General features: G+C 47.2%; 1 protein-coding gene across 2 annotated transcripts in view; it reads right to left on the bottom strand.

Annotated features, from left to right (window-relative positions):
* Positions 1 to 25,232, bottom strand: part of LOC126535529 (AP-5 complex subunit mu-1-like) — a 196,152-nt gene that overhangs the window by 98,816 nt on the left and 72,104 nt on the right. The window contains exon 6 of one of the 2 annotated variants that reach the window (XM_050182341.3): positions 11,319 to 11,459. The exons of the other annotated variant lie outside the window; for it this stretch is intronic. Coding sequence (XP_050038298.1) covers positions 11,319 to 11,459 — 141 coding nt within the window. The remainder of the gene's footprint in view (positions 1 to 11,318; positions 11,460 to 25,232) is intronic. 2 annotated transcript variants of the gene reach the window in all.

Genomic DNA, 25,232 nt, shown 5'->3' with positions numbered 1-25,232 from the left:
TCTCGGATCCGCGACCAAGCACTTCAGGCGCCGACGTCTCGGATCCGCAACCAAGCACCTCGCGCGCCGACGACTCGGACCCGCAACCAAGCACCTCGCGCGCCGACGTCTCGGACCCGCGACCAAGCACTTCAGGCGCCGACGTCTCGGATCCGCAACCAAGCACCTCGCGCGCCGACGACTCGGACCCGCAACCAAGCACCTCGCGCGCCGACGTCTCGGACCCGCGACCAAGCACTTCAGGCGCCGACGTCTCGGATCCTCAACCAAGCACCTCGCGCGCCGACGACTCGGACCCGCAACCAAGCACCTCGCGCGCCGACGTCTCGGACCCGCAACCAAGCACCTCGCGCTCCGACGTCTCGGACCCGCGACCAAGCACTTCAGGCGCCGACGTCTCGGATCCGCAACCAAGCACCTCGCGCGCCGACGTCTCGGACCCGCGACCAAGCACTTCAGGCGCCGACGTCTCGGATCCGCAACCAAGCACATCGCGCGCCGACGACTCGGACCCGCAACCAAGCACATCGCGCGCCGACGACTCGGACCCGCAACCAAGCACATCGCGCGCCGACGACTCGGACCCGCAACCAAGCACCTCGCGCGCCGACGACTCGGACCCGCGACCAAGCACTTCAGGCGCCGACGTCTCGGACCCGCGAACAAGCACCTCGCGCGTGGATTAAACGCAGTCGAGATTCGGCAGTACAATTCAGGCTCACTTGGAACCGCACTACATATCGATAGAAGCTTCTCGTGGGCGAGCCGAGACAATGCAAGCATCTCGTGGGCGAGCCGACACAATGCAAGCATCACTCAGTTCTGTTTCGGCGACCGAGAGAAAAATGAAGCTCACAGGTGAGAGTGGAAGTTGTGCGGATGTGGAGCTGGCGGATGAGTTTTTGGTTGTGCAGGTTACAGCATTGAATGCTTTGTACAAGAATGCCTTGTTCCAAGAATGCTCTCAGCCGGGATTGACTGTTCATTTGGGAACAAGGCATGGATTGGCTGCACGAATGCTACTGACCTGCAATGCCTGCGGCATTGTTTTAAGTGAATGGTCATCGCCGCGAGTAGAGGGTGGTAAGGCTTTTGACATGAATATGCGTGCGATGCAAGCAATTAAAACCACCGGCAGAGGAGCAACTGCACTGACTGACTTTTAGTCAGTAATGAATGTTTCACACAGAGGCTTGCACCATAAGACATTCCAAAGACATCTGAAATCAAAATTCAGGCCTGCTGGTGAGATGGCTGCGGCAAGTCTCTTTTCTGATGCTGTGGCAGGTGTGCAGAAAGTTTACAGCGAAATGGACCTGGCATTCACAAAAAATGTGACGGTAGTCTACGACGGGACATGGATGACAAGTGGTCATGCATCCCATATTGGTGTGGGCACAATAATTGAATTTTACACTGATCTGGTGCTTGACTGCGTTGTGCTCTCGAACAGATGCCATGGATGCACGCTTGGGCTGAAAGAAAACGATGAATGCTACAGTGAATGGAAGGAGAATCACTTGTGCCAAAAGAACACCGATGCAAACTCAAGCCGAATGGAGGTCGAGGCAGCGTTGATCTTGTTCAGAAGGTCACTGAAAAGGAATGACCTCCGCTACACATCTATTGTTTGTGATGGGGATAGCCGTACTTTCCAGTCCCTTTGTGAAGACAAGGCTTATGGCTTCATTACATTCAACAAAGAGGACTGTATCAATCACGTGAAAAAGAGAATGGGTACAGCCCTGCGAACACTTGTGTCAAAAAGCAGAAGTAAACCAATCGGAGGGAAGGGTGGCCTGACCCAAGACCTAATCAAAAAGCTCACCAATTATTATGGCCTGGCCATACATAACAATAGTGAAGTATATGATATGCAAAGGGCCATAATGGCAACCTTCTATCATATCACTTCAACAGATAAAGACCCTCATCATGAGCTCTGCCCTCCAGGACCCCTGAGCTGGTGCAGACACGGGGCTGCAGAAGCTGAAAGTAAAGCTCCGCCAGAACATAAGTACAAAGTGGCAACACATGTTTCAGCTGCGTTCCTGCCTCAGACTCAGAATGCAGCCGAGAGTCTCCACTCTGTCATTTGGTCAATTCTACCAAAAGAGCAAAATGCTTCATTGATCGCAGCGGAGACAGCTGTCAATGAGGCAGTCTGCAAGCACAATGCCGGAACGCTTCGTGCATACAGACAGTTTTGTGCCTCACTTGGCTTGAAGCCAGGAAAGCATTCCCTTCAAAGAGCTGCAGAAAAAGGATGCCCTACGAAAAAGAAAGGCATCGAAAAAACATCAGATGAAAGGCCACATGCCCAAGAAGCACCGCTGTGCTAAGGACACCAAGGTGCACTTTAGAAGAGTGGTGCACTTTAGAAGAGTGGTGCACTTTAGAAGAGTGGAGGCAAGGCAAAACTTTGAAGGCCTTTTCTCAAAACTGTGTTATTGCCTTTCTGCTCAGTTTGCGGAGCTAATTTCTTTGTTACCGTTTGGCCTATTCTGACTGTTTTTTTTGTCTTGTTCCTTGGGCTACAGTGCAGGTCGTGACATTCTTGCTTTTAGGCCTTGACGTTGTATAAATTTATGATGTGGCTATTCGTTCACCCCGAAAGTGTGCTTGATACAAAGGTAACATAAAAAATGACACTCCAAACGATTTGTGTTGAAAGAAAAGCAAGAATGTCGCGACCTTCAGCGTGCATTTAGCTACGCAGTCAGTACTTAACAAGCCTTCTATCACATTTTTTAATTTCCCCAGTCTCTTCACAAAGTTCGAGGTTGAAACATTCTGCTGAATCATATTTAATAAAATGTTCTCAAGGTATCACTCTGAAACTTTTATGGAAGCATCAGGGAGACATTCTAAACATTTGTGCCAATTTTCATCAAAATCCATGAAGAAATAAGGAAGTTGATTTTCAAAGCCACGTCTCCCCTTTTAAGGAAAATGGAATGGCCCCTGTCTCTATGCGCATCTTCTATGGTTCTTCCATCCCGCCAAGACTTTCGAACAGCTCTTGAGTGAGGCCTCAAGGAAGCCCACCAGAAGGCATCCAAAACCACCCCCAGCTGCCCTCCAGGGCCCGTTAGCTCAGTTACTTGAGGATCGAGACACACAGAAATTCAAGAGAATGTGCTTGTTATGACAGAAACTTTCGCACCATATCAATCTTGAGCTTGAGCATTGTCCCATTGACCTCCACGTCAATGTACTTGGCTCAGGGCAGGTTGACTGAGCCAACCTCGTTCAGCCCTATAGCCGACACTACACAACGGCACACCACTGCAAAGTGGCCCTTGTTTCAGTACTTATTGCAGAGAGCACACCCGTACCTTGGAGCTGGAGGTGACGGAGCTGCGGCTGCTGCGGGAGGCTTTTGTCACGGGTGATTCATCTTTACTTTCGCAGCGTCCACACAGGTGGACAAAAACGCCGCACTCACATCTGGGGAGTCACATGCAATACACTCCTTCTCAGCGTCCTCCTGACACACCTGTATCAAAGCTTCTTCGAGACTGAACTTTGAGCACCTGCACAGCTTGTAAGAGAACTTGCTTTCAAGCTAGCCGACGCCAAAACGGTCGCGTGCTAGTCCATCCTCGACTTCCTTAGAAGGGTAGTTGCACTGTAAGGCTATGCCCCAAAGTGCGGTACAGAAAGAGTCTGCTGATTCGCCAGCTTGGTGTACCCGCCGGTGAAACGTAGCGCTCTCATAAAGCGAATTTGCCGGATTAATGAGGTAAGAGTTGAACTTGCCAGACACTTGCCTGAATATCACCATTTGCTCCTCCGAGACCTGCAGCAAGCCGAGCACTTCCCACGCCTGCCGACCCATGGCAGCGTACAAACCTGAAGCATGCTGGTAGTCTTCTAACTGAACGATCCAGTGTTTTCACTGCCCTGGGTTGCAGAAGTTGAAAGGCAGTGGAGCCTTGAGGTTCCCTCCTGCGAATACGGGAGCCGGCGTAATTTCCAGTACACCTGGCAAAAAATTATCCGTCTTCTTATCGTTATTGCTTATGTTGTGCTCGGGTGCCCGCTTCGACTGCACCGGCGACCATTATCTGCAGCGCATCACTGCTGGCACACCCCTTCCACCACTGTGAAAGAGGCCGAAGGACGGCCACTGCTGACACCATGTAGTGAACGAAGCAGCACTGCATTCTACAACCTGGCAGGTATATATCCGCTCACTTTGTTGCCAAATATTTTATATGGACCAACAGAATAACAGAATGGACAAATGATAAGTAGGGTTAGCCATTAGTGACGTTAGTAGGGTTATATGCACCCTCTACACCACAGACAGAGAGCGGCAACAAAAGCAGCACATATTTCGTAAAGTGCGAAAGCATGTGCAAGATCGTGCTGGATATGCGGTAATGAACTTCATGCTCCTTCAACAGCCACCAATTTACCCTGCACACGTGACCATGGTATTGACTGATCAGCCACCCGTACGAACATATTAGCAGCAAGTGCTCCGTGATGGCTTGCGGCCTGTTACCACATCGGCCAGCAGCAAATTTTCATCACGGCCACACTGCTTAGTTCATTAGGCTTTCGGTGCTGCTTCACTGGGTTTTGTCAGCTACTCGTCAACTAAAGTTACGCTTTGGTGCCGAATCAATGCAGATCTATTCACAGCAGCCACATGACACTCAGGAAGCCAACAAATGGCCTTGCAAACAAAAGAAAGTGCTCAGGATGGCAAGAAACTTGCTTATGGGAGCATCTTCGCAACGCACCACAGGGCAGCCTCTCGCTCCTGATGCCATTTGCAAACACACATTGGTTTCCCTTTGTAGCTTCGAGCAACCTCTCACAAGACTAGCTATAGATTCACATGGCAGGCACAAAAATGTAATGGCCAGTTGCCTGCATTTGTGCAGACAGCAGATAAGCACGAGGGGGAGAGGGGTGGCGGGGAGCGAGCGTAGCTCAGGCTTGTCGTGACCCTCCAAATTTCAGGTTTTTGGACTGATGACAACTCACGCTGAACCTGACAATGAAATAGCGTGGACAGCTCCTGCTCTTTATCGCTGGTGCAAGCCACACATGGATCAGGTCACCTGATGCATGGTCCTTTCATCTGTCAAAAAGATTAGCCTTACTATAACCCACCAGAACGTCTCCAATTATTTAGTTTCAGAGGAGAAAGAAGCATTTTATTCGACTCAACAGAAATTCTTCTGGGAAATATTTTCGAGACCTTCATATACTAGAATTGAGCCATAATCAGCGCTGGCATAACAATTTCGTGTTCCCTTTAATAAGTGTAAACAGTACGGTATAATTTGATTCCTCTGTACCTAAGTTACTGATAGTTTACTACATTCTTGTTATGCAATGCTAGGAGATTCCCAAGCATGTGCAGCACTCTATGTTATAGCCCAAAATTTATAAGCATTAAATTTGGTGAAATATTTTTTAATATTCAATATTCCATATAATATTGCCGCAACAGCTTGGTCACATTCAAGTTGCGCGCCCTTCGTATTGGACACTGTGCACGCCATACCATGGTGTTGTTTAGCAACAACAGGCAGCAATCTTCGTGGCACAAGTAGCTGGTTGGACCCGGCTCGCATGCACCACGCGCGCAAGGTATCACGTGGGAAGAAAGAAGACGGTTCAAGGCGTTTTTCAAGCGCGACTGCTGGGGACTTCTTCATGACCGCAGTTACTTTTAGTTGCGGGCACAGGTTCACCCTTAATAAATATAATTGTTTTGTTAACCTGTGGTCCTCAACATCGTTACATTTCTGGTGGAGGTGCAAGGTATGAGTCAAAGCCCCACGAATGAAAGTCAGCACAGCCCCGACCACCAGTGAGTCCATCCCGTGGAACTGACAGTTGTGCACCAGCGGACCAGCCACCGTCTTCGAGGTGACTCGGCCAAATTCAGCCCTCTTTTCTTCACGCCAAGAGAAACTCGGACAATGGGCGCCACCACAATGAATAGCCAGGTAAAACGGGCACAGCTGGTTGTAAGCCAACCTCGTAAGCCACCAACATTCCATGGTGACTCGTTCGAAGACGTGGAAGACTGATTGGAACTGTTCGAGAGTACGGCGAGCTTTAATTAATGGAATGAGAGACAGAAGCTTCGTAACGTATATTTCGCTTTGGAGGACTTCGTAAATATGTGGTATGAAAACCACGAACCCTCTTTGTCCTCTTGGAAGGAATTTCGACGACAACTGCCAGCAACATACGCCAGCACAGATCGTAAAGAAAAGGCGGAAATTGCTCTTCAAGCTAGGAACTAGCTCAGAAACGAGAACGTGGCGATGTAGATCGAGGACATGTCCCGCCTGTTGAAGCATGCTGATCCAAACATGAGTGAAGACAAGAAGCTGCGCCATCTCATGCGTAGAGTAAATCAGGAACTCTTCGCAGTTCTCGTCCGCAACCCACCGCGCACGGTCGCCGTGTTCAGATGCGAAGCAACGACCATCAAAAAGACGCTGGAACAGCGGGCTCGGCAATACAACTGTGAGGCAAGCTGTGCACCTACTCATGTCTTCTCTGGAGGCATGATGAAAGACCTTGAAGCCCTGCGGGAGCTCATCTGGTCAGTGATCAGGGAAGAGCTCAACAAGTTGCAGACACCTCAGACTCCAACTGCACTACCTATCGTCGACGTTGTCCGGGACGAACTGAGGCAGGTTATACGAGATCCAGAGCATGAGCCACAGCCGATGTGGTGCACCCGAACGTACGCCAACGTACTCAGCCAGCGTACACAGTAGTGGAGTATTTGCAACGACCGTTCCCTACCCGCCGACAGTACGCAGTGCGCCTCGTCTACTGGAATCACCGGCTGCCTATCAGCCTTCAGCACGAGTTCACCTCGTTTTGTGGAACAAAGGCCCCGGAAAAGTGACGTCTGGCGTGACCATGAGCGCAGGCCTCTGTGTTTTCACGGCGGAGAAGCGGGTCACCTGTATAGGTTCTGCCCGTACCGTCAAGCTGGATTAAGGGGTTTTCCCTTAAGCGCACCATACCCATGAAACGGTGAACGGCCAGGAGAGAGAAAAGTTGTCCACATGCCAAAGCCCCATTACTCCTCACCAACATCAACGACAGTCATCGTTGCCCATGCGCTACTGATCACCTAGCCCACACGCGTCTCCAAGATTGACTAGGCATCGTTCATCAAGCTCACACCAGGAAAACTGAAGCAAGCGACCTGTGGATGTGAGGCCGCTGATAACCAGAGTTATGAAGATGCTCCAACACAGTTCTAGTGCGATGACGAGACAATTCCAGTAAACAGGTGCAGGAACGAAACGATTATGTCAGATTTGCATCTGATAACAGACGGATGCAAGCTGAATGCCTTAGTCGACACCAGCGCTGATTATTCGGTAATGAGCTTCAAGATGTCAAAGCACCTGAAAAAAGTTGTGATGCAGTGGACTGGACCGCCGATACGCACGGCAGGCGGTCACCTTATTACGCCCCTTGGCCGATGCACTGCAAGACTTATGATAAAAGGCTTCACTTACATTTCTGACTTTATTATACTGCCAAAATGTTCCCGGGAACTTATATTGGGAATGGATTTTGTACAAGCTAACGGCACCATAATTAACCTACGTAGGTCCAGTGTGTCTTTCTCTACAAAACAAGCTATACCTGTGGAAGAATCGGAGGAGCAACATCTTGATGCACTGCGCATCGTTGATGATGATGTAACTGTGCCGCCACGCTGCAGTATAATGGTTCTTGTGGAGAATGAAACATTTTACGACCATGAAGGCATAGCAGATGGAAACATAGAGCTCCTTTTCAACAAAGGTATTTGCGTGGCTCGGGGTCTTGTTCACTTAAGCAATGGCGGTGCAAATGTCGCACTTACGAATTTCGGAAATGAAATCCAACACATCGCAAAAGGAACAGCTATTGCCTATTTCCCCGAGTTCTGTGTAGCGACCAAATTATGCAGCCTAACAACAACATCAACTGCTCTGCCAGGAGCCTGCAATGTCAACAGATCAATTACCATCAACCCGAGACTCCCGGAAGCCCACAAGAAACAGATATATGCCCCGATAAAGGATTTTTCTGACTGCTTCTCTACTTCCTCGAAGGCACGGCGCACGTCTGTTGCAAAGCACAGAATTATAACAGAGGACGCCACCAGACCGGTATGCCAGCACCCGTATCGAGTCTCACCAAAAGAAAGAAAAATCATCAAGAAGCAAGTAGAGAAGACGCTTTCAGATGACGTTATTCAGCCTTCCAGCAGTCCATGGGCACCTCCCATAGTGCTCGTTAAGAAAAAAGGTAACACACCTCGATTCTGCATCAACTACCATAAATTGAACAGCGTAATTAAGTGAGATGTATACCCCTTTCTGCGTATCGACAATATGTTAGATCGGCTCCGATGTGCACTTTTTCTCTTCCCTGGATCTCAAGAGTGGATATTGGCAAATAGAGGTGGATGAGCGGGACCATGAAAATACAGCATTCGTAACCCCTAATGGCCTCTACGAATTTAAACGCGCTTCCATTCGGCCTCTGTTCTGCGCCTGCAACGTTCCAGCGAAGGATGGACACTGTGCTCGCAGGACTGAAATGGCAGTCGTGCTTGGTGTATTTGGATGAAGTGGTCGTATTTTCCGCAACATTTGACCAACATCTAGAGTGCCTGCGACTAGTATTACAAGCTATTCGCGCCGCAGATTTGACAATTAAGCCGGGAAAATGTCAATACAGCTTCGATGAACTTCAGTTTCTCAAACATGTCATCAGTGCTGAAGGCATTCGGCCAGATCCCGAAAAGACAGCAGCTGTTGCGAGGTTCCCGACACCCACAGACAAAAAGTCAATGCAACGTTTTTTGGTTTATGTGCATACTACAGAAGATTTGTGGATAACTTTTCAATGATTGCTGCGCCTCTTACAATACTAACAAGAGAAGATGAACCTTTCATGTGGAAAAGTGAACAAGACACCTTTGACGAGTTAATGAAACACCTGCAAGCTTCTTCAATCCTTGCCCATTTTGGTGAGACAGCCGACACTGAAGTTCATACCGATATGAGTAACGTCGGCCTCGGTGCTATACTAGTGCAGTGGAAGAACAGCCAGAAGAAAGTAATAGCTTATGCCAGCCGTAAGCTCTCGAAAGCAGAGGCAAACTACTCAGCAACTGAGAAAAAGTGTCTTGCAGTCATTTGGGGAATATGTAAATTTCGACCATACCTCTATGGTAGACCATTCAGAGCAGTCGGGGATCACCATTCGCTTTGCTGACTGGTGAATCTCAAGGATCCATCTGGACAACTAGCAAGATGCCTTAGGCTTCAAGAGTATATTACTGTCATATACTGATCCGGGAGGAAACACAGCGATGCCGACTGCTTGTCATGTGCACAGGTTGAGACAACTGTGTCAGAAGAAGAGGATTTCCCATTCCTTGGCATTGCTGACACGTTACAAATCGCTCAACAACAACGAGATGACCCGCAATTGCTTCCATTTATACAGCGCCTGGAGGGACTCGACGTTCAACTGCTGCGTATTTTCTCTAGAGGGTTATCCTTGTACTGTCTGCGAGAAAGTGTCCTCTACAAGAGAAACTTTGAGAATAGCGAGACAAAGTTTTTACTTGTCGTACCCACAGCTATGCGAGAATAAATTTTGCATGCATGTCACGACGAACCGACATCTGGACACATGGGCATGAGCCATACATTTGCCAGGATTCGTCAGGAATACTACTGGCCCAAGTTATTAGCATCAGTGCAGCAATATGTCAAGACTTGTCGTGAGTGTCAAAGGCGCAAGACTCCATCCGTAACTCTAGCAGGCCTCCCTCCTCCAGCCGATGGAGCCACCAAAAGTCCCATTCCAACAAGTCGGTATGAACCTCCTTGGACTCTTCCCAACATCATCTATGGGCAAAATATGGATAGTTGTGGCCACGGACTATCTGACCCATTATGCAGAAACAGATTCCCTGTACAGTGCAACGGCTGTCGATGTTGCAAAATTCTTTGTCAACAATATCGTGCTCAGGCATGGTGCTCCCACAGTTGTTATTACCAATCGTGGAACAGCCTTTACTGTGGACCTAATGAAATGCTTGTTGCAAATGGCACATACTGATCATAGAAGAACTACGGTGTACCACCCTCAGACAAACAGTTTAATTGAACACCTCAACAGAACACTGGCTGACATGCTTTCGATGTCGACGTTGAACATAGGCTGTGGAACGAAATTTTTCCGTACATCACCTTCGCATATAATACGGCCGTTAAAGAAACAACACGAGTCGCCCTGTTTGAACTTGTATTCGGCCGACCAGTAACCACAACTTTGGATGCTATGCTGCCTTTAGATGAAGAAAACAATAACTCATCTAACCTAGATGATTTCTTGCAAAGAGCTGAGGAGGCAGGACAGATGGCAAGGTACCGAATACACCGCCAACAACGCATCGACTCCAGCCGGCACAACCAGCGACGTAGTGAAGCTCATTGTCAGCCCAGTGACAAGGTGTGGGTATGGACCCCAGTACAACGCTGTGGACTACCTGAAAAGCTTCTCTACCGATACTTTGGCCCTTACGAAATGACGTCACTTACGAAGTGAAATCCGCTGGACACGAGAACCCAAGACGGCGCAACTTCACGGAAGTTGTGCATGTTGTCCGCATGAAACCCTACCACGAGAGGTCATGAAAAAAAAAAAAAAGTGAGAGCCCACAGGAACCCCTACTTCCACTCACGCATCGGGCCAATGCGGTAAGGAGGGGGATAACGCCGCGACAACTTGGTCACATTCAAGTTGCACGCGCTTCGTATTGGACCTTGTGCATACCGTACTGTGGTGTTGTTTAGCAACAGGCAGCGATCTTTGTGGCATGGGTAGCCGGTTAGACCCAGCTCGCATGCGCCACACGTACGAGGTATCACGCGGAAGAAAGAAGACGGTTCGAGGCCAGTTTTAGAGCACGACTGCCAGGGATTTCTTCACGACCGCAGTGACTTTTCGTTGCGGGCACAGGTTCACCCTTAATAAATATTGTTGTTTTGTTAACCTGTGGTCCTCAACACCGTTACAATATTTGGTACTTCTTTCTTGATTTGATTCAATATCTAATTTGAAATCTACTATTCGGTATTTGAAGGCCCCTATTATGATATGTTTTATATAATGATAATTGTGAACGGCAGCACACGCTTAACACACACCCAGTGACCCAAGTTGGTGTCACAGAGGTTCATTGAAGAGTGGCACATACCCAAAGTTCCTAAGAATGTCAATCCTATCAATAAAAGACAGCCAACCTTGGTGGTTCCATCGACTGGCGGGGACAGCTCTTTGTCCCTGAGGATGTCCTGCACCACACTTGTCTGGGTGAATTGCAACAGGCCGAAAGGGGCAGCCACCGACAGGAACTCTTCCACCTGCATTAACTGTGCAGAGGCCTGCAGCATTTTTTGACAAGAGCAGGGCAAACAAAAATTGAGGACCTGAGCCCTTCAAGTGTGAGGGCATGTTCAAATGCAGTCGAACCTGATTATCATGAAGTTACATCTAACATGCAAGCCGTGGCCATAGCAATGCTCTCTAGGGAAAAGTAGCGGGTTTTGCACTGCCAGCAATTTCAATACCACCTGCTTCCCATTGTCTGCTTTCTTTGTGGAGCAATAATACACAAGCCCACTGAATAGCTATCACCTGTCACAAAAAAAGAAAAAGAAAATATTGTTACGAAGTTAGGGCAACGGTACGCCTCGACGAAGCACACTGTGCCAAAAGGCTAAGACCACGTGCACTGTTCAGCAGACCAATGCATGTATTATCGTTTCGCAAAGAAAGCTCAGGAGTATGCGCATCACTGAAATGACAAAAACCTCACCACATTTTTTCTCAAGAGCATCGCTGTGGCCATAGACTGCATGTTGCAGTTCATATCGAACATGAAAGTACATGCTGAAATTGGCAAAAAAAAAGCAAAACGATACATATTTGTGGTCATGTCTATGCAAAAGACATGCAGATGCCTGCCCCAGACCCATGATTTTGATGGCCTACTGGCGGCTTGCCATGCAAATAAGTAGCATGTTAACAAAGCAAGCTTACTAACATGCACTTTGTGCCAATGTTAACGTGCAGCTGTGCAATCAGTATGGTCGCATGAGACTGGTACGTCACTTTGCTGACCGAGGGCCAGTTACGCTGTTGGCCAGAACATGTGTCTTTGTCCAGAATGCACCATTTCAAGTTGCTCTTGCTGAGTATTGGACATTTTTGCGGCACGAGAATACACACTCTGAGCTGCGAGCAAACAAACAGTTCGCTTTGTTATACAGTCGAACCCGGCTGTATCGAACTCGCAAGAGAACGCCTATTAGTTCGATATAGAGCATAATTCGATATAAGCTTGCTAAAGATTTGGATGTCATAAAAGCACATACCATTTATAAAATCACTTTATTGATGAAACTAGCTTAGTTTCGCACTAAATATTCCTGCATTTCCTTCTGCTTGGGCAATTTCGCTACCTGCGACGCACGTACTTCTCCACATTGTCTAAGGAGCCAGAGCAGATGAGGCTGCAACCTTCCGCATTTGCGCAGAAGCACCAGATTAGTGCGAGCACACCAATCACTTCAGAGGATGTGGGCCAAGGACTGTTGTTGCTTTACTCATTGTGCCCACTTTCGCTTGTGCTCGGTACGATGTCGACAGTGTAGTCTTCGTTTTCGGGCTCTCCCATGGTCGCGACACCATAATTTGCGCTCACAAACTCGTCCATTGTTGATCCTTCAATGGCTTCCGGAAATTCTGACAGCTCGCTCCAAACTTCGGCAACACCGGCAACGGCTTCGTCGCATTCATCAGAATTTACAGTCATCACCGAGCACGCGGAAGTCGGCATGGGAGAAGCAATTTTGGATGAACCATTCGTACACGGCCGTGCGTACGCGTTGCGCGTCACGGGCACTGGATCGTGAGTTTGGCCACTTTGGCCCTAATCTCCCTCTTATTTTTCAAGATCGTGCTCCTTGGAATCTTGTATGCTGCAGGGACATCTGACTTCTCACCGCGTTCAATCCGATTTATGATTTCGAGCTTCACAACGACAGGCAAATTCTGCTGCTTCATCACAGCAACACTGCAGGAGAAGGTCCACAAGGCGCACGCACAAGGAACCAGAAAAGCAGCGACTGTATTAGAATCAACTGTATTAATTTGCAGAAAACTAGAGTAACATTCAACAGCAACACAAGCACATGACTTGTTAACCCATTCGCTGCCGCACGCCGCGCTCACGTGTGGGCCATCCGTACCACGTATTTTTTCACCGAAAGTGCGCGCGTGCCACACGCTCACCTTTCTGTGCGTCATGAGCGCCTAAGCAAACTATTTGCTGGGCACTGATAAAAATACATTCATCGACATTTGAGAAATCTTCACAATTTATTATGTGAAGTTTTTTCAAGTCACAAGCGTGTGAAAAATCTGGAAGCACTCGGGCATGTGCAGAGCAGCATCACACTTTTCGCCCTCCCAGCGGCTTTCACTTTTCTTTCCTTTAGCCTCACACACCTGGCATTCCCTTGAGGCTACTCATCTCTTTCGCTATCGAAGAGCATATCCAATATCTCATGCTCGGAGAGAGCACGCCGTCCACTGGGCACCGCCATTCCTTCAGCCGCCAGAGATCATCACGAAAAAAAAGAGACGTAAACATAGAAAAGTGCGTTCAAATGACAACTCAGTACTGCCATCTATCAGTAATATATCCAAGCATCTTCAGATCAGGTGATAAGCGCTGCCATCTATCAACAGCTTCTCGAAATCCTAAAAGCGGCAGCCCGGCGATTTGCCGGCTTCGGCAACATTGCCACTGCAGCTATGCCTGTCAATTCGCCGGAATTGGCAGCGAATGGGTTAATGACAAGTCATGTCATTGACAAGACACATGACAAGCAATGACTAGTTACTACATGGGCAGTAAGCCTTTTGAGAATCTGAATAAGTGTGTTTATCTAGGCTAAAAAGACACAAGTACTATGGGAATTAAATTTCCATATAAATAAAAATGGGTTGGAGCCAATGTATTTAGATTAGGTCAGTTGGGAAAGTCCGCTTCAGAGGTGGCTCCAACTTGTATCCTTTGAGAGAGGTGGCACTTGCATCGCATTGGGATCAAGCCGCCGGCTTCCGGCGAGTGCGTTCAGTGCTTTTCTTGGTGTCTATCTGCGCTGACTGTAGCCGGCGTGCGCTCAGAAAAGTTTGTTTGCCGTTATTGCTTATCTATAAATTGGATTATAGGTATGTGACATAAAGCTCACGCGTATTGTGTTGTAAGCTAAGCTTGACAAAGAGTCAGTATGCCAACCTGCAGTGCACCGGGCTGCCAAAGTGAATATGCTTCTGAAGAGAGAATGTGCAATCGGCGGCACTTCTTTAAACCTCCAAATGACCCCGAAGTCCTCGAGGTGTGGAGAGCTGCTATTCTACGAAAAGCCTTCCAGGTGATACTAAAGACCTACATTTGCAACTTACATTTTGAACCCAAGGACTTAATCACTTTCTACGAGCACATTGTCAACAGCAGCATTTTTAAGATTCCACGTGGCAGGTGGACGTTTAAGCCGGGTATAGTTCCACAAATTTTCCCCAACATTCCCGCACACCTATCGAAAAAAAAAGGCATCGAAGCCTAGAAGAAAACCTCCGAAGCTAAGAGCAACAGTAAATTGTGATGTTCGTACGTCCGAAAGTGGTGGCGGTGTGGGTTATGTAAACAGAAAACAGTGATGCTGAGGAAACTGGGATACCTTCCGATCAAGGGTTGAGTTCAGAGAAAACAGCTTTGTTCCCTACATTGCAACAGCGCTCAAAGTTTGAGTCCTGGAATGTCCAGCTCATGACCGAAGAAGTTAATTTTTTCAAAGTTGGAGAAAGTAGAGGTATTGTTGTGATCGACAGGGCCGTGGTTGTGAGGAAAGACTTCACTGCTGTGCTCAGCCCATGGGGAAAGCTTGTTCCTCCATGCGTCTACAATGAATACGGTTCGGGAAAACAGCTACAAGTCTCAAGCTTGAAGACAGTATCTGTATTTCTCAATTATGTTGACAACTTAAAAGTGCGCACAGGCTGTCATTGTGGTTTATTCCCTTCCGTTTCAGCAGCAACATCAGCTCTCAAGATGCAGAACGTGTGGAGGAGCACAAAATGCTTTGGGCTGTCTCAGGAAACTTTGTGCCCACCATGCAAGAGCAAAAGGAAAAATATCCAAGCATGGGATAAGCAAAAAAAAAAAAGAAGAAATCTAAGGAACGAACCAAGCCTCAACAAAGGTTATGTTCAACAACTAAAAACCTAAAAAGAGAGTTACTGGGGCCACAATTTTTGCGAGAACGCCAAAAAAGAAATTCGGGCTATGAAGGCACAGCTTTCAAAAGTGTCTAGCAGTCTAGTTGACAAAGTCATGGATGGTCTTCCTCAAGTGCAACAGCTTGCTCTTCGCGCAGTGTTGAAAGCTTCGAAAGCGAAGTCAGCGAGAGGAAAGTGCTATGAAACTGAGTGGTTGATGACTTGCCTCCTCCTTAAGATATCAAGCCCTGCTGCTTATAGGCTGATGTCAAAGATGAATATTCTGCCACTACCTACATCATCGCGCCTTAAACAAATTATCAAGGAAATGCCTTGCAAGTTTGGTTTTAATAAGGTTTTGCTTAACAGTGTTGGTGCATTCATGAAACAAGAAAGAGTAAGCTGCTGTGGAATCCTCATACTAGACGAAATGAAAGTGCGCCGAGCTGTCACATTCAACAAGCAAACCTATAAGGTAGATGGTTTTGTTGATAATGGGGATGACCAGCAGTCGACAGCCATGGCAGATCATGCACTTATCCTTATGTTTGTGTACCTATTTCATTCGTGGGTACAACGAATCACCAGCTTTGCTACAAAAAATGTTCCTCCTGGGAGAGCCCTCACAAGGACGGTTTTGGAAGCCATCATGGAGATTCATAAACAAAATGCAACAGTCATAAGCGACAGAGAAAGCACAAACAAGTCAGTGTGGTCAACATTTGATGCGACTGGCAACTTTCATGTGCCTAAGCAAAAAATTGAACAACCACGTATTTCAGGCAGCAGTCTGTACTTTCTTTGTGATGTGCCTCGCATTGTGAAGTGTATAAGGAATCTGCTTCGTCACAAGTACAGCCTAGTGAGTATCCGCTTTTTTATGTTAGCTTGTACTAAAATTATCATGATGACATAAAATATCAGCTCCCACTTTTCAATCATCTTTTTACTTTACAGATTGGCGAATATAACATCAACTACGACCATTATTGTATACTTCAGGAGCTTAACAGCAAGCAGCAGCTCCGTTTAGTACCAAAACTGACAAAGGAGCATGTGAACCCTAACAATTTGCGAAAAATGAATATGCGGCTGGCTGTGCAGGTAGGAGTAATTGCACACATTTTTCTTGCTCTTAAATTTTGCTGAAATTATTGCATGCGTGGCAGAAAATGTCTAAAATTGTTGCATTCTTTGCAGCTTTTCAGCTGCAGCATTGGAATTGGCCTAAACATGTACAGAACACTTCAACATCCCAGTCTTGAAAACTGTGATGGAACAGCGCAGTTCACATTATTGCTGAACAATCTCTTTGGTGCCCTAAATGTGAAGCTGCCACGGTTTGGGACACGAAGCTCCTCCAAAGAAATTGAGGTATGCAAAGACAAGTCAGTTTCGCCAGAAAGGCTAAGCAATGAATGCGATAGAAACATGCTTGTTACAGGAAATAATGCTTGTACGTACAATGGCAGTACGAATTGTAGTAAACACTAGCTAAGTAAACACATAAACATACACAAACAGAGAGAACTCAGTGACTGCAATAAGCCATGGTTAGAAGAGTATTGTGATGATCCAAGCATGAAACTTGCTTGTTCAAATACATGTGCTGTTCATGTTGCTGCTTTCTTTACCATTGCAAGTGTGCAATAGTGCAGAAAGTAGCGCAAAAATAACTAGATCTTTTACTTATTTGACGAAAATTAGATGGCACCAACAAAAAAAAAAAAAAGAGGAAAGAAGGAATGACGTTTCGGCTCCACCACGAGAGCCTTGTTCACAATGAGACAGAACGATTCTGGGTCGCTCTTTAAGTACGGTGAATGAGCGGACCCAGGTATCTTGCATAGATTGGAGGCATGTCTCCGTCATTGCGATTAAGCATATGTGCTGTCGTCTGGATGAGAAGGTACCAGATAGAGCCGCGACTTTCTGTCCTTTTCTTGTGCAATCACACGTGCCTCTGCCCAGTTGATTTTTTGTGCAGTAGATATCCAGTGCTCAGCAAGTACATTTTGATCTGTGTGCCGATTTCTGACATCCCTTTGCTAAAGATGTAACCTTCATTCATAGTCACCTGATTGGCCAATATACACAGATGGGCAGTCAGCGCAAAGAATCAAGTACACCACACCAGGAAATTTTTCTTTCTTGAGTTTGTCCTTGACTTGTAGCTGATTCTTCAGTTTTCGAGCTGGCACATGCATGGTCTGTAAGTCAAACGAACGAAATACATACGGCAGGGTTTCACTGATGCCTGGCACATATGGAATGGCAGCTCGCTTCCAGGCACCTGGTGTTGGTTGCAGCTTTGGATGGTCAAGTTGGCGTTTCACGGATTCAATTACATGATGAGGATAGCCACAGCTGGACAGATCACGGCGTACGTGCTCAGCTTCAGCCACTTTCCCTCGTGGAACAGACATTTTTTCGACGGAGGAGTGAAGAAACAACCGAACGTTTTTGGCAATCAGGATGCACAGAATTGAAGTGAAGGTAACAGCCTGTATGCGTGGGTTTACGGTAAACGTTGAACTTTAGACTTGAGGACTGTCAGCAAACTGGTAAACATTAGTAGTGCACACTACTAATAAATGTTGCATACTGGTTTACCTTCAAGTTGGTCCAGAAATTCCTTCGACTTGAAGATGTGACCTAGCAGAAACACATCAGAGAAGGAACCATCATGTTTGCCTCACAAGTGACCATGGAGTCCCTCCTAGTGACACTCGCGTCTGTGTGGGATCTGACCAGAGACCTTCATTCCAAAGGAGCACACTTGTCCTGACAAGAGAATTTAACCAGGATCCCTTGGAGGTAGGAAATGGGGAAACTTTTCGAAAGGTTACATATGTTACATATCTGTCGGTACATGGACACGAGTGTTTTGAAATGTTTCATGGAAACAGATGTCATTCCACTTTTCTTTCTTTAAGAGATTTTTCGCAGTCACTAGATGCTTTGGAGGGAATGAAGACCACCCGACTATTATGAGCTTCTCACACATATACAGACTTTTAAGTCACTACACACCTATAAAGATTTGCATCACAGGCAAAGTTGTGGCAGAGACAACTTTTGTGCTTGCTGCTGTTCAAGAAACCATGAAGGCAGGAAAGAAAGAACAGCTGGCAACACAAACAGCTCCAAGCTGTGGTCAAGTCAAAGCTGTCGAAGCTATGCACTTCTCCAAAGAGTGATCTGGCAAAGGGAAACACTGCACAAGATCATGGATACAGCATGCCAGCTGCACAAGATAGTGCTGTGTACTATTTGTGTGGCTATCTCATACACACTTTTTTGAAACATCAAAAGTGTACTGCATGCATCAGCAAAATGCAGTCATCAGGTACAGAGTGCCCAGGAGCTTTTCTAACACTAGAATAAGAGTTCAAGGAAGGATGCCTTAAGCATTCTTCGTGGGATTTATTCAACATGTTTAGAAGCGTCGAAACTACAATCTCTAATCTACTGCAGGAGAACAGCCTCAGCATGGGCACCTTCTGGGACATCCTGGATTCACTCCAGAGCTGCGGTATGAAAGGTGTTGGATGCACTACTCACAAGAACACTCTGACTGCAGAACTGTTGCAGTCCTACATTGTTTTGCGAATACATTTCGTTGCAAAGGATGCATGCAAATAGCTGACTGCTTGTGGAGCTATCGCTTCTGTGAAAAAGAAAGTGAAGGTGATGTAAGGTGCGAATTGACTCCATTGGCGAATAAACACACCATTGGCACTTGAAGCTTTTCTAAGTAGAGCTTATTAAAAGTGCAATACTGTCGGTGCATGTATTGGTCTGTGCTCTAATTTTTCTTGATTACTTCCTCCTTCACTCTACATACCTCTTTCATAGCTGGTGCGAACATTTTAATGAAAAGCCAAGAGGAGTGCATACGCGAGTCAGATAAAGTGCGCCATTAATGTTAGGTATCCTAGCAGTGAGATGTGCTTACTGACGTGAAGCACCACACCCTCGGGGTGCTCAGTCGTACAAGACTAGCAGTGCGGCCTTCATATTCCCGTTATAATGCTCAAGTGGTAGGATGGTTTGTAAATATATTCTCAAGCTTAACTTATACAATGGTTTAAACATGGATATATGATTACTATAGGCCAGTGGCGCAGCAACAGGGGGGGCCGGGGGGCCGTGGGCCCCGGGTGCAAGGGGCCAGGGGGGGGTGGTGGGGGGTGTCATATATGCCTGAAGACACCCCTCTTTCCTCCGGCTTGACTGGGCGCAAATGACAAAGAATGCTCCGGTATCCAGTAGCCAGAGCTCATGTACCCAATGCGTTGCGCTGCAGAATTTTCGGCTGCAGGTCTGTCAACACCCCACGAAATAATTGCACGAATGTGCGGGCTAAAAAAATTAATTCGCAAAATGGTCGCTAAACTACTCGCCTTAGCAGAACGTTTCATGTGGGGTGCACTCGTGCCGTGCGTTCATGCTGGGAGCAGGAGTCGCGGGAGTCAGAATGTGCAGCGAAGGCGAACAAAGAGGGCGTTCAACGAGCGCGCCCGGCACTCGCGTTTACGGCGAAGCGTTCGTTGACAGCGACGTTGCATAATTGTGCAGCCATCAAAAGTCGCGAATGGGATTCTCTGGATCGTCTTCAAACTCGGTGCGGCTGAAGAGTTTGGTGGCGTATGACTCGACAGGCTGTAGTCGCGGGCCCGCCGCGATGTTCGGCTCGCTTTTACTTCCCCTCTCCCGCTCGCTCCGAGAAGCCGCTACGAAACCTGCCGTTATGTTTCACGCTTTCCTTCTTACCCTCGAAAGTTTTAGAAAACTGTTGTTGTTGTGTGGCTTCATGTCACAAGTACAGTGTCGGTGTCAGGTGCGAAGAATTTTATTTAAAAAAGGTGAATTTTGCAAGGATATTTCCCGATATTCTATGAAGTTATTTGTCTTTGTGATTACTAGGAACTCAGTAGCGTGAAAAACATGGCAGGTAAGTAATAACCATATCCTTAATAATCCCTTAATTAGTACTTATAGAGGAAGCACTTCAATTCGAGAATTGAGGACTCAAAGTCATATTATTAACTCAACAAGAACTTCTTAAACAAAACCATTTTGGATGCGTCAATCTACAGTACTTTGGCACTGCGGGTGGTGCCCAGTATGGCAGCAGCGAAATAAATATGAAATAGTGGACCATGCAGTGACGTTGATCCCTCAATCCTCTCCATTGCGAGTGCAGACCAACAGTAGTGCAAGCTTTCGCTGGCACGGGCTTTATCGCGGCCCTTTTTTTTTTTTGATGGTGACGCAAGGAATCGCCGCGAAGCTTGCTCTATTCTGTTCCCAACCTTGTGGTGGTACCGCAGCTCGGATAATCACGTTTGTCCGTATAGCAGCAAATAAAAACAAGGCTTTATTGATCAGAATGAAGACAACTCGTAATTGTCATAGCATTGGCGCCCGCGCAGCAGGGAGGCAGATGGCGTTTTCCGTTTTTCTAATATGGTGGGGAGATCAGCGTCACTGACGCACAATTTAATTTTCGTTTTCGTTCAGGGCTGCCCACAGCCAAAATACTGCGTACCATAGTACCTACGGTGATTTTTGTGAAGTTGTTGCTGGGCAAGATATGAATGTCGGCCTTCAATTTTGCAAATGCAGTGTTGCCGTTAAAATTGGTAATTAAAACTTTATAAAGATATATTTTGTTACTTGTGACGTGAGCCGTATTTGCCACGATGCCACATTTGCATTGGCTGCCAAGCCTTACAGTCTGACAGAAGATGTGCACATGCGCTTATCACACATTATCAGTGCAGCACTCTGTGTTATTTGGCGCAGAAAAAACAGTGTGTATACCTGCTGCATTTGCCATCTCTGGGAAGGAAAGCGAAGGAGAGGGGGACCCCGGGGACGTGCGCGGTATCCAAGACGGCTGTACTGTTGCTGAAACCCGGAAATTGTCAATATCCTCGCCTTCCTCGACAACACCCGGGAGACGGGGGGTAACGGAAGACCTATGGGCCCCAGGTGCCAGACGACCTAGCTACGCCACTGCTATAGGCTCGTGTGCTAGAATAGTACAGTCGTGCCTTGGAATCGACCCAAGAAACAGGCACGGATGAGCCCTCTTGAATGCAACAACACTAGTCATCCAATATCGTGTAGTGACTGTCGCGCCTTCTATTTATGAGTAAGTGGTATTAAATTAGCCCTTCTCAACCAGCTTTAGTGGAATTTCATTGATAAGAAAATGGCTTGCTTCTGCTGGTCAACATGGAGAAGTAGCAGACGACCCTCTGTCGCCAATCCCAACGCTCAACGCTCCGTCACCGTGGCGACCGCACGCACTTACCAAACTGACCCAATCTAAAAACGTTGGTTGGAGCACTCATGGCAGGCATATTCAAGCCATAAACATCGGCTTACCAAATCCTTGAAAATATGCACAATTAGTGCAGTATGTCTGTCCTGAGGTAATAAAATTGCAGTCTGCAATTTTTTTACCAAAACAATATTGCAGCATCCTAGTTTAAAAGGTAATATTTTTTTTCTTTGTGTTAGTTTCTGGGCTATACAAATGAAATCGCAATCACTTGTGCCCTACCTACCAACCAGTAGATTTAACTAATGTATTTCTGGTGCCTCAACACCCAAATTTCAGTTGTTTTTAAAGGCAGACTGCAACAGAATTCTGGATTTCATAAAAAGCTCCGTTTCAGATAATTTAGACATACAGTAGCTTCAGAAGAAAATTTTACGCTTGAAATGCGAGTGGGTGCTTCACAAAACATTCAAAAAAATTTGAAACAGAAAAAAAAAACACTGAAAATCAACTGAAAAAAACACCACCATTACGAGTTGCCAGAAGTGATGTACTTTGGAGATCAGAAAACCAGCACCCGGATCATCTGCTTCCCTTGCTTGTATATCGTTCCTGTGTATCAGTGAACAGGTCCCACATGTCTGCTAGCCACAGCGTTAGTATACTTTGCTAGCTGGTTTGTGCACTGTGCCAAGCCATTGTGCACCCGCGATGTTCTTTTAATGCGAAGTATTCTCTGAGTCAAGCCGGTTTTCGCTATCTGGATGTCTACGTTCAACAAGGAGAGCCTCGATACACTCTGCCTCCACTCAAGGAAGAGTGCATCTGGATGGGCAGGCTAAAGGCACAGATATGGTCAGGCTTAATGCAGACGCAATCGACGTGTGGCGCAGTTACGCTACATTGGCAAAAATTGGATGCTCTACAGTCTAGAACATGTAGAGCATCCAATTTATATAGAATAGAACATGTCCTATCGCATGCTGGAGCCGCTGCAACAGGGTGCATCACGCACTAGCTTCGCTGGACAGCACCATGCTGACCTGTATGCTATTCAGGTTCACTGATGAGAGTGTGTTAATTTTGCAGTTTCAACAAACAACAAAGCACGCGCTCGCCGCACACTTGTGCACTTGTGCTACGGCAACAACTGATCGTTGCGCTGCTGCGGGTCACGTTTAAAGCACCAAGTAAAATTTTAGTGATCTTAGCGTCTCTGGCACGACATATCTGACTTCACCGGCTGCTACCTGGCAAGCCAGAGAGGCCGGATTCCTCGACTGATCAAACTGCGGTCATCTGTAGTAAAGGGTGATAAGTAGCTGAGGCGCGGCACAGCCGGGCTAGACGGGTGTACCCTATAGCCTAGCCCGGTTTACCCGTGAGCTCGGTGCAAAGTGTGCCTAAACTCACAGCCAGGCAGGCCGGACTCCAGCTATGCTAAAGTTTCACTCATTTGCTCTGGCAGCGTCGCATTCCTGCATGGCTTGCCACCACATCTACACCATGGCTGCCGCGTCACATTCTCCTTCCTGACAAATGCCGCATGCGGCGGCTCCCACTGACAGCGTTTCTGGCCGTTTCAGAAAGGCATTCATTCGTTTACTTGACACGTCCGATGTAAAAAGCACGCAGAATGTCTCAAAGATGATCCACCACTGGAAATGGTCGCTTGAGAATAGCGCCCCCGAATAAAACTTACATTTCCTTTTAGTGCGCCATCATGGCTTAAAGTAGTTATAGGCATACTGAGAAAGCATTTGGCAAGCAAATCTTGCATGGGTAAATGACTGTGCTTGTAAAATATAGCTTGTACAGCTTCCTCAAGTGCAGTTTAAGTGCTTTATGCACAATGGCTGGGCCGCGTCGCACCTGCCTGCCACGGTACACGCTTGCGCTCTGAAAGCAGGGACAGGAAAGATATGTTTGGACATCCTCTACTCCGTGTTGTGTACTGCACATCCATCGCTCGTGTCCAAGTACATATTCGAATACCCAACGGCCATGCATGCATCAGCATTCTTGCAACAATTCAAATCATGCGTGCAATGAGAAAGCATGCTGAGAGAGACACCTATAAACTTGCACATGTTGAGCGAGCGATGTGCCTGGTCACCTAGGCACAACCGAGAAATTAGCAGTCGTGTACAGTTCTCCAACTTTTGCAATTTCCGCATCGCTACCACTTACCACCAGGTGCACGTGTCGTCTGCTTAGGTGCTTATATAAAGGCTGCTAATAAGAAAATTAGACTACTATCAGCCCCGCGGCTTTGACAAGATTACATTGATAGTATATGCTAAGCATTTATAGGCAATTTAGCCTAAGTGAAATTTCATGGCAGTTAGCCTTTAAGGATATGAATTTCAGACGATGCAAACACTTCATACACTCTTGTGAGATTAATATTGTTACGCAAAGGACGAGTCAGTAAGACGAGCAACTATTTACAGGTTATATTTACAACAGCGGTTGCAGCGCTGACCGGTTAGATTCACAGCGCGAGCCCAGTTTGTTCTTCCTCCTATTTTCTCTAATGATGGCACCCACGCACCTCGTTCAAACAAGCAAATACCACACGTGTGTAGCATAATCCCCCGGCGGCAGAAGCGACATCTTGGAGCATCTAAATGTCATCACTGAAAGGGTGACACTGCTTAAGTCGTGTAACGCGCACGATATCACTGGGCTGGGAAGCAGATGGAGCATCAGGGGCGATCTCGTAGGTAACGGAAGTCACAGCGCGAAGAACTCTGTGTGGGCCTGTGTAACGAGACAGCAGTTTTTCTGATAGGCCAACCTGACGTGAAGGAGACCATAGAAGCACCAAAGAACCAGGTGAGAAGTGCCTGTCTCCGTGGCGCTGGTCGTACAAATGCCTTTGACTGTTGGGATTTCAGAAGGCAGTCACGGACAATTTCCCTTGCGTGGGCACAAGCGGGCAATGGCGTCAAGTGCATATTCACTGGTCGGTGCCGCGTGAACAGGGAGGGTTGTGTTGAGGGGCAGTGCTGGTTCTCGGCCGAACAGAAGGAAGAATGGCGAATAACCGGCGGTGTTGTGGCGCGAGGAACTATAAGCAAATGTGACAGACGGTAGAGCGAGGTCCCAATCAGTGTGGTATGAAGAGACATATTTCGCGAGCATGTCTGTGAGAGTGCGATTGAGACGCTCCGTGAGGCCACTTGTTTGCGGATGGTTGACGTGGATAGCTTGTGCCTCGTGGCACAAGACTGCAGGATGGCCGCGATAACTTTTGATAGGAATGTCCGGCCACGGTCTGTGAGAAGTTGTCGCAGAGCTCCATGTAATAAAATCATGTCGCGTAGAAGAAAATCAGCGACATCTGTGGCACAGCTTGTAGGAAGCGCTCGGGCTATGCTGTAGTGTGTGGCGTAATCCGTGGCCACAGCGATCCACCTGTTCCCAGAAGTAGAAAGAGGAAAAGGGCCAAGTAAGCCCAAACCAACCCGAAAGAATGGTTCCGCGAGAATGTCGAGTGGTTGAAGGTACCCAGCAGGGAGCGTCGATGGTGTCTTGCATCGCTGACATTTCTCACACGCAGCTACCTATC

This window comes from Dermacentor andersoni, chromosome 7, assembly GCF_023375885.2.
Source record: "Dermacentor andersoni chromosome 7, qqDerAnde1_hic_scaffold, whole genome shotgun sequence".
Taxonomy (NCBI): domain Eukaryota; kingdom Metazoa; phylum Arthropoda; class Arachnida; order Ixodida; family Ixodidae; genus Dermacentor; species Dermacentor andersoni.
The sequence above is the reverse complement of the archived record's forward strand: the minus strand, read 5'-3'. Positions and strand labels throughout refer to the sequence as shown.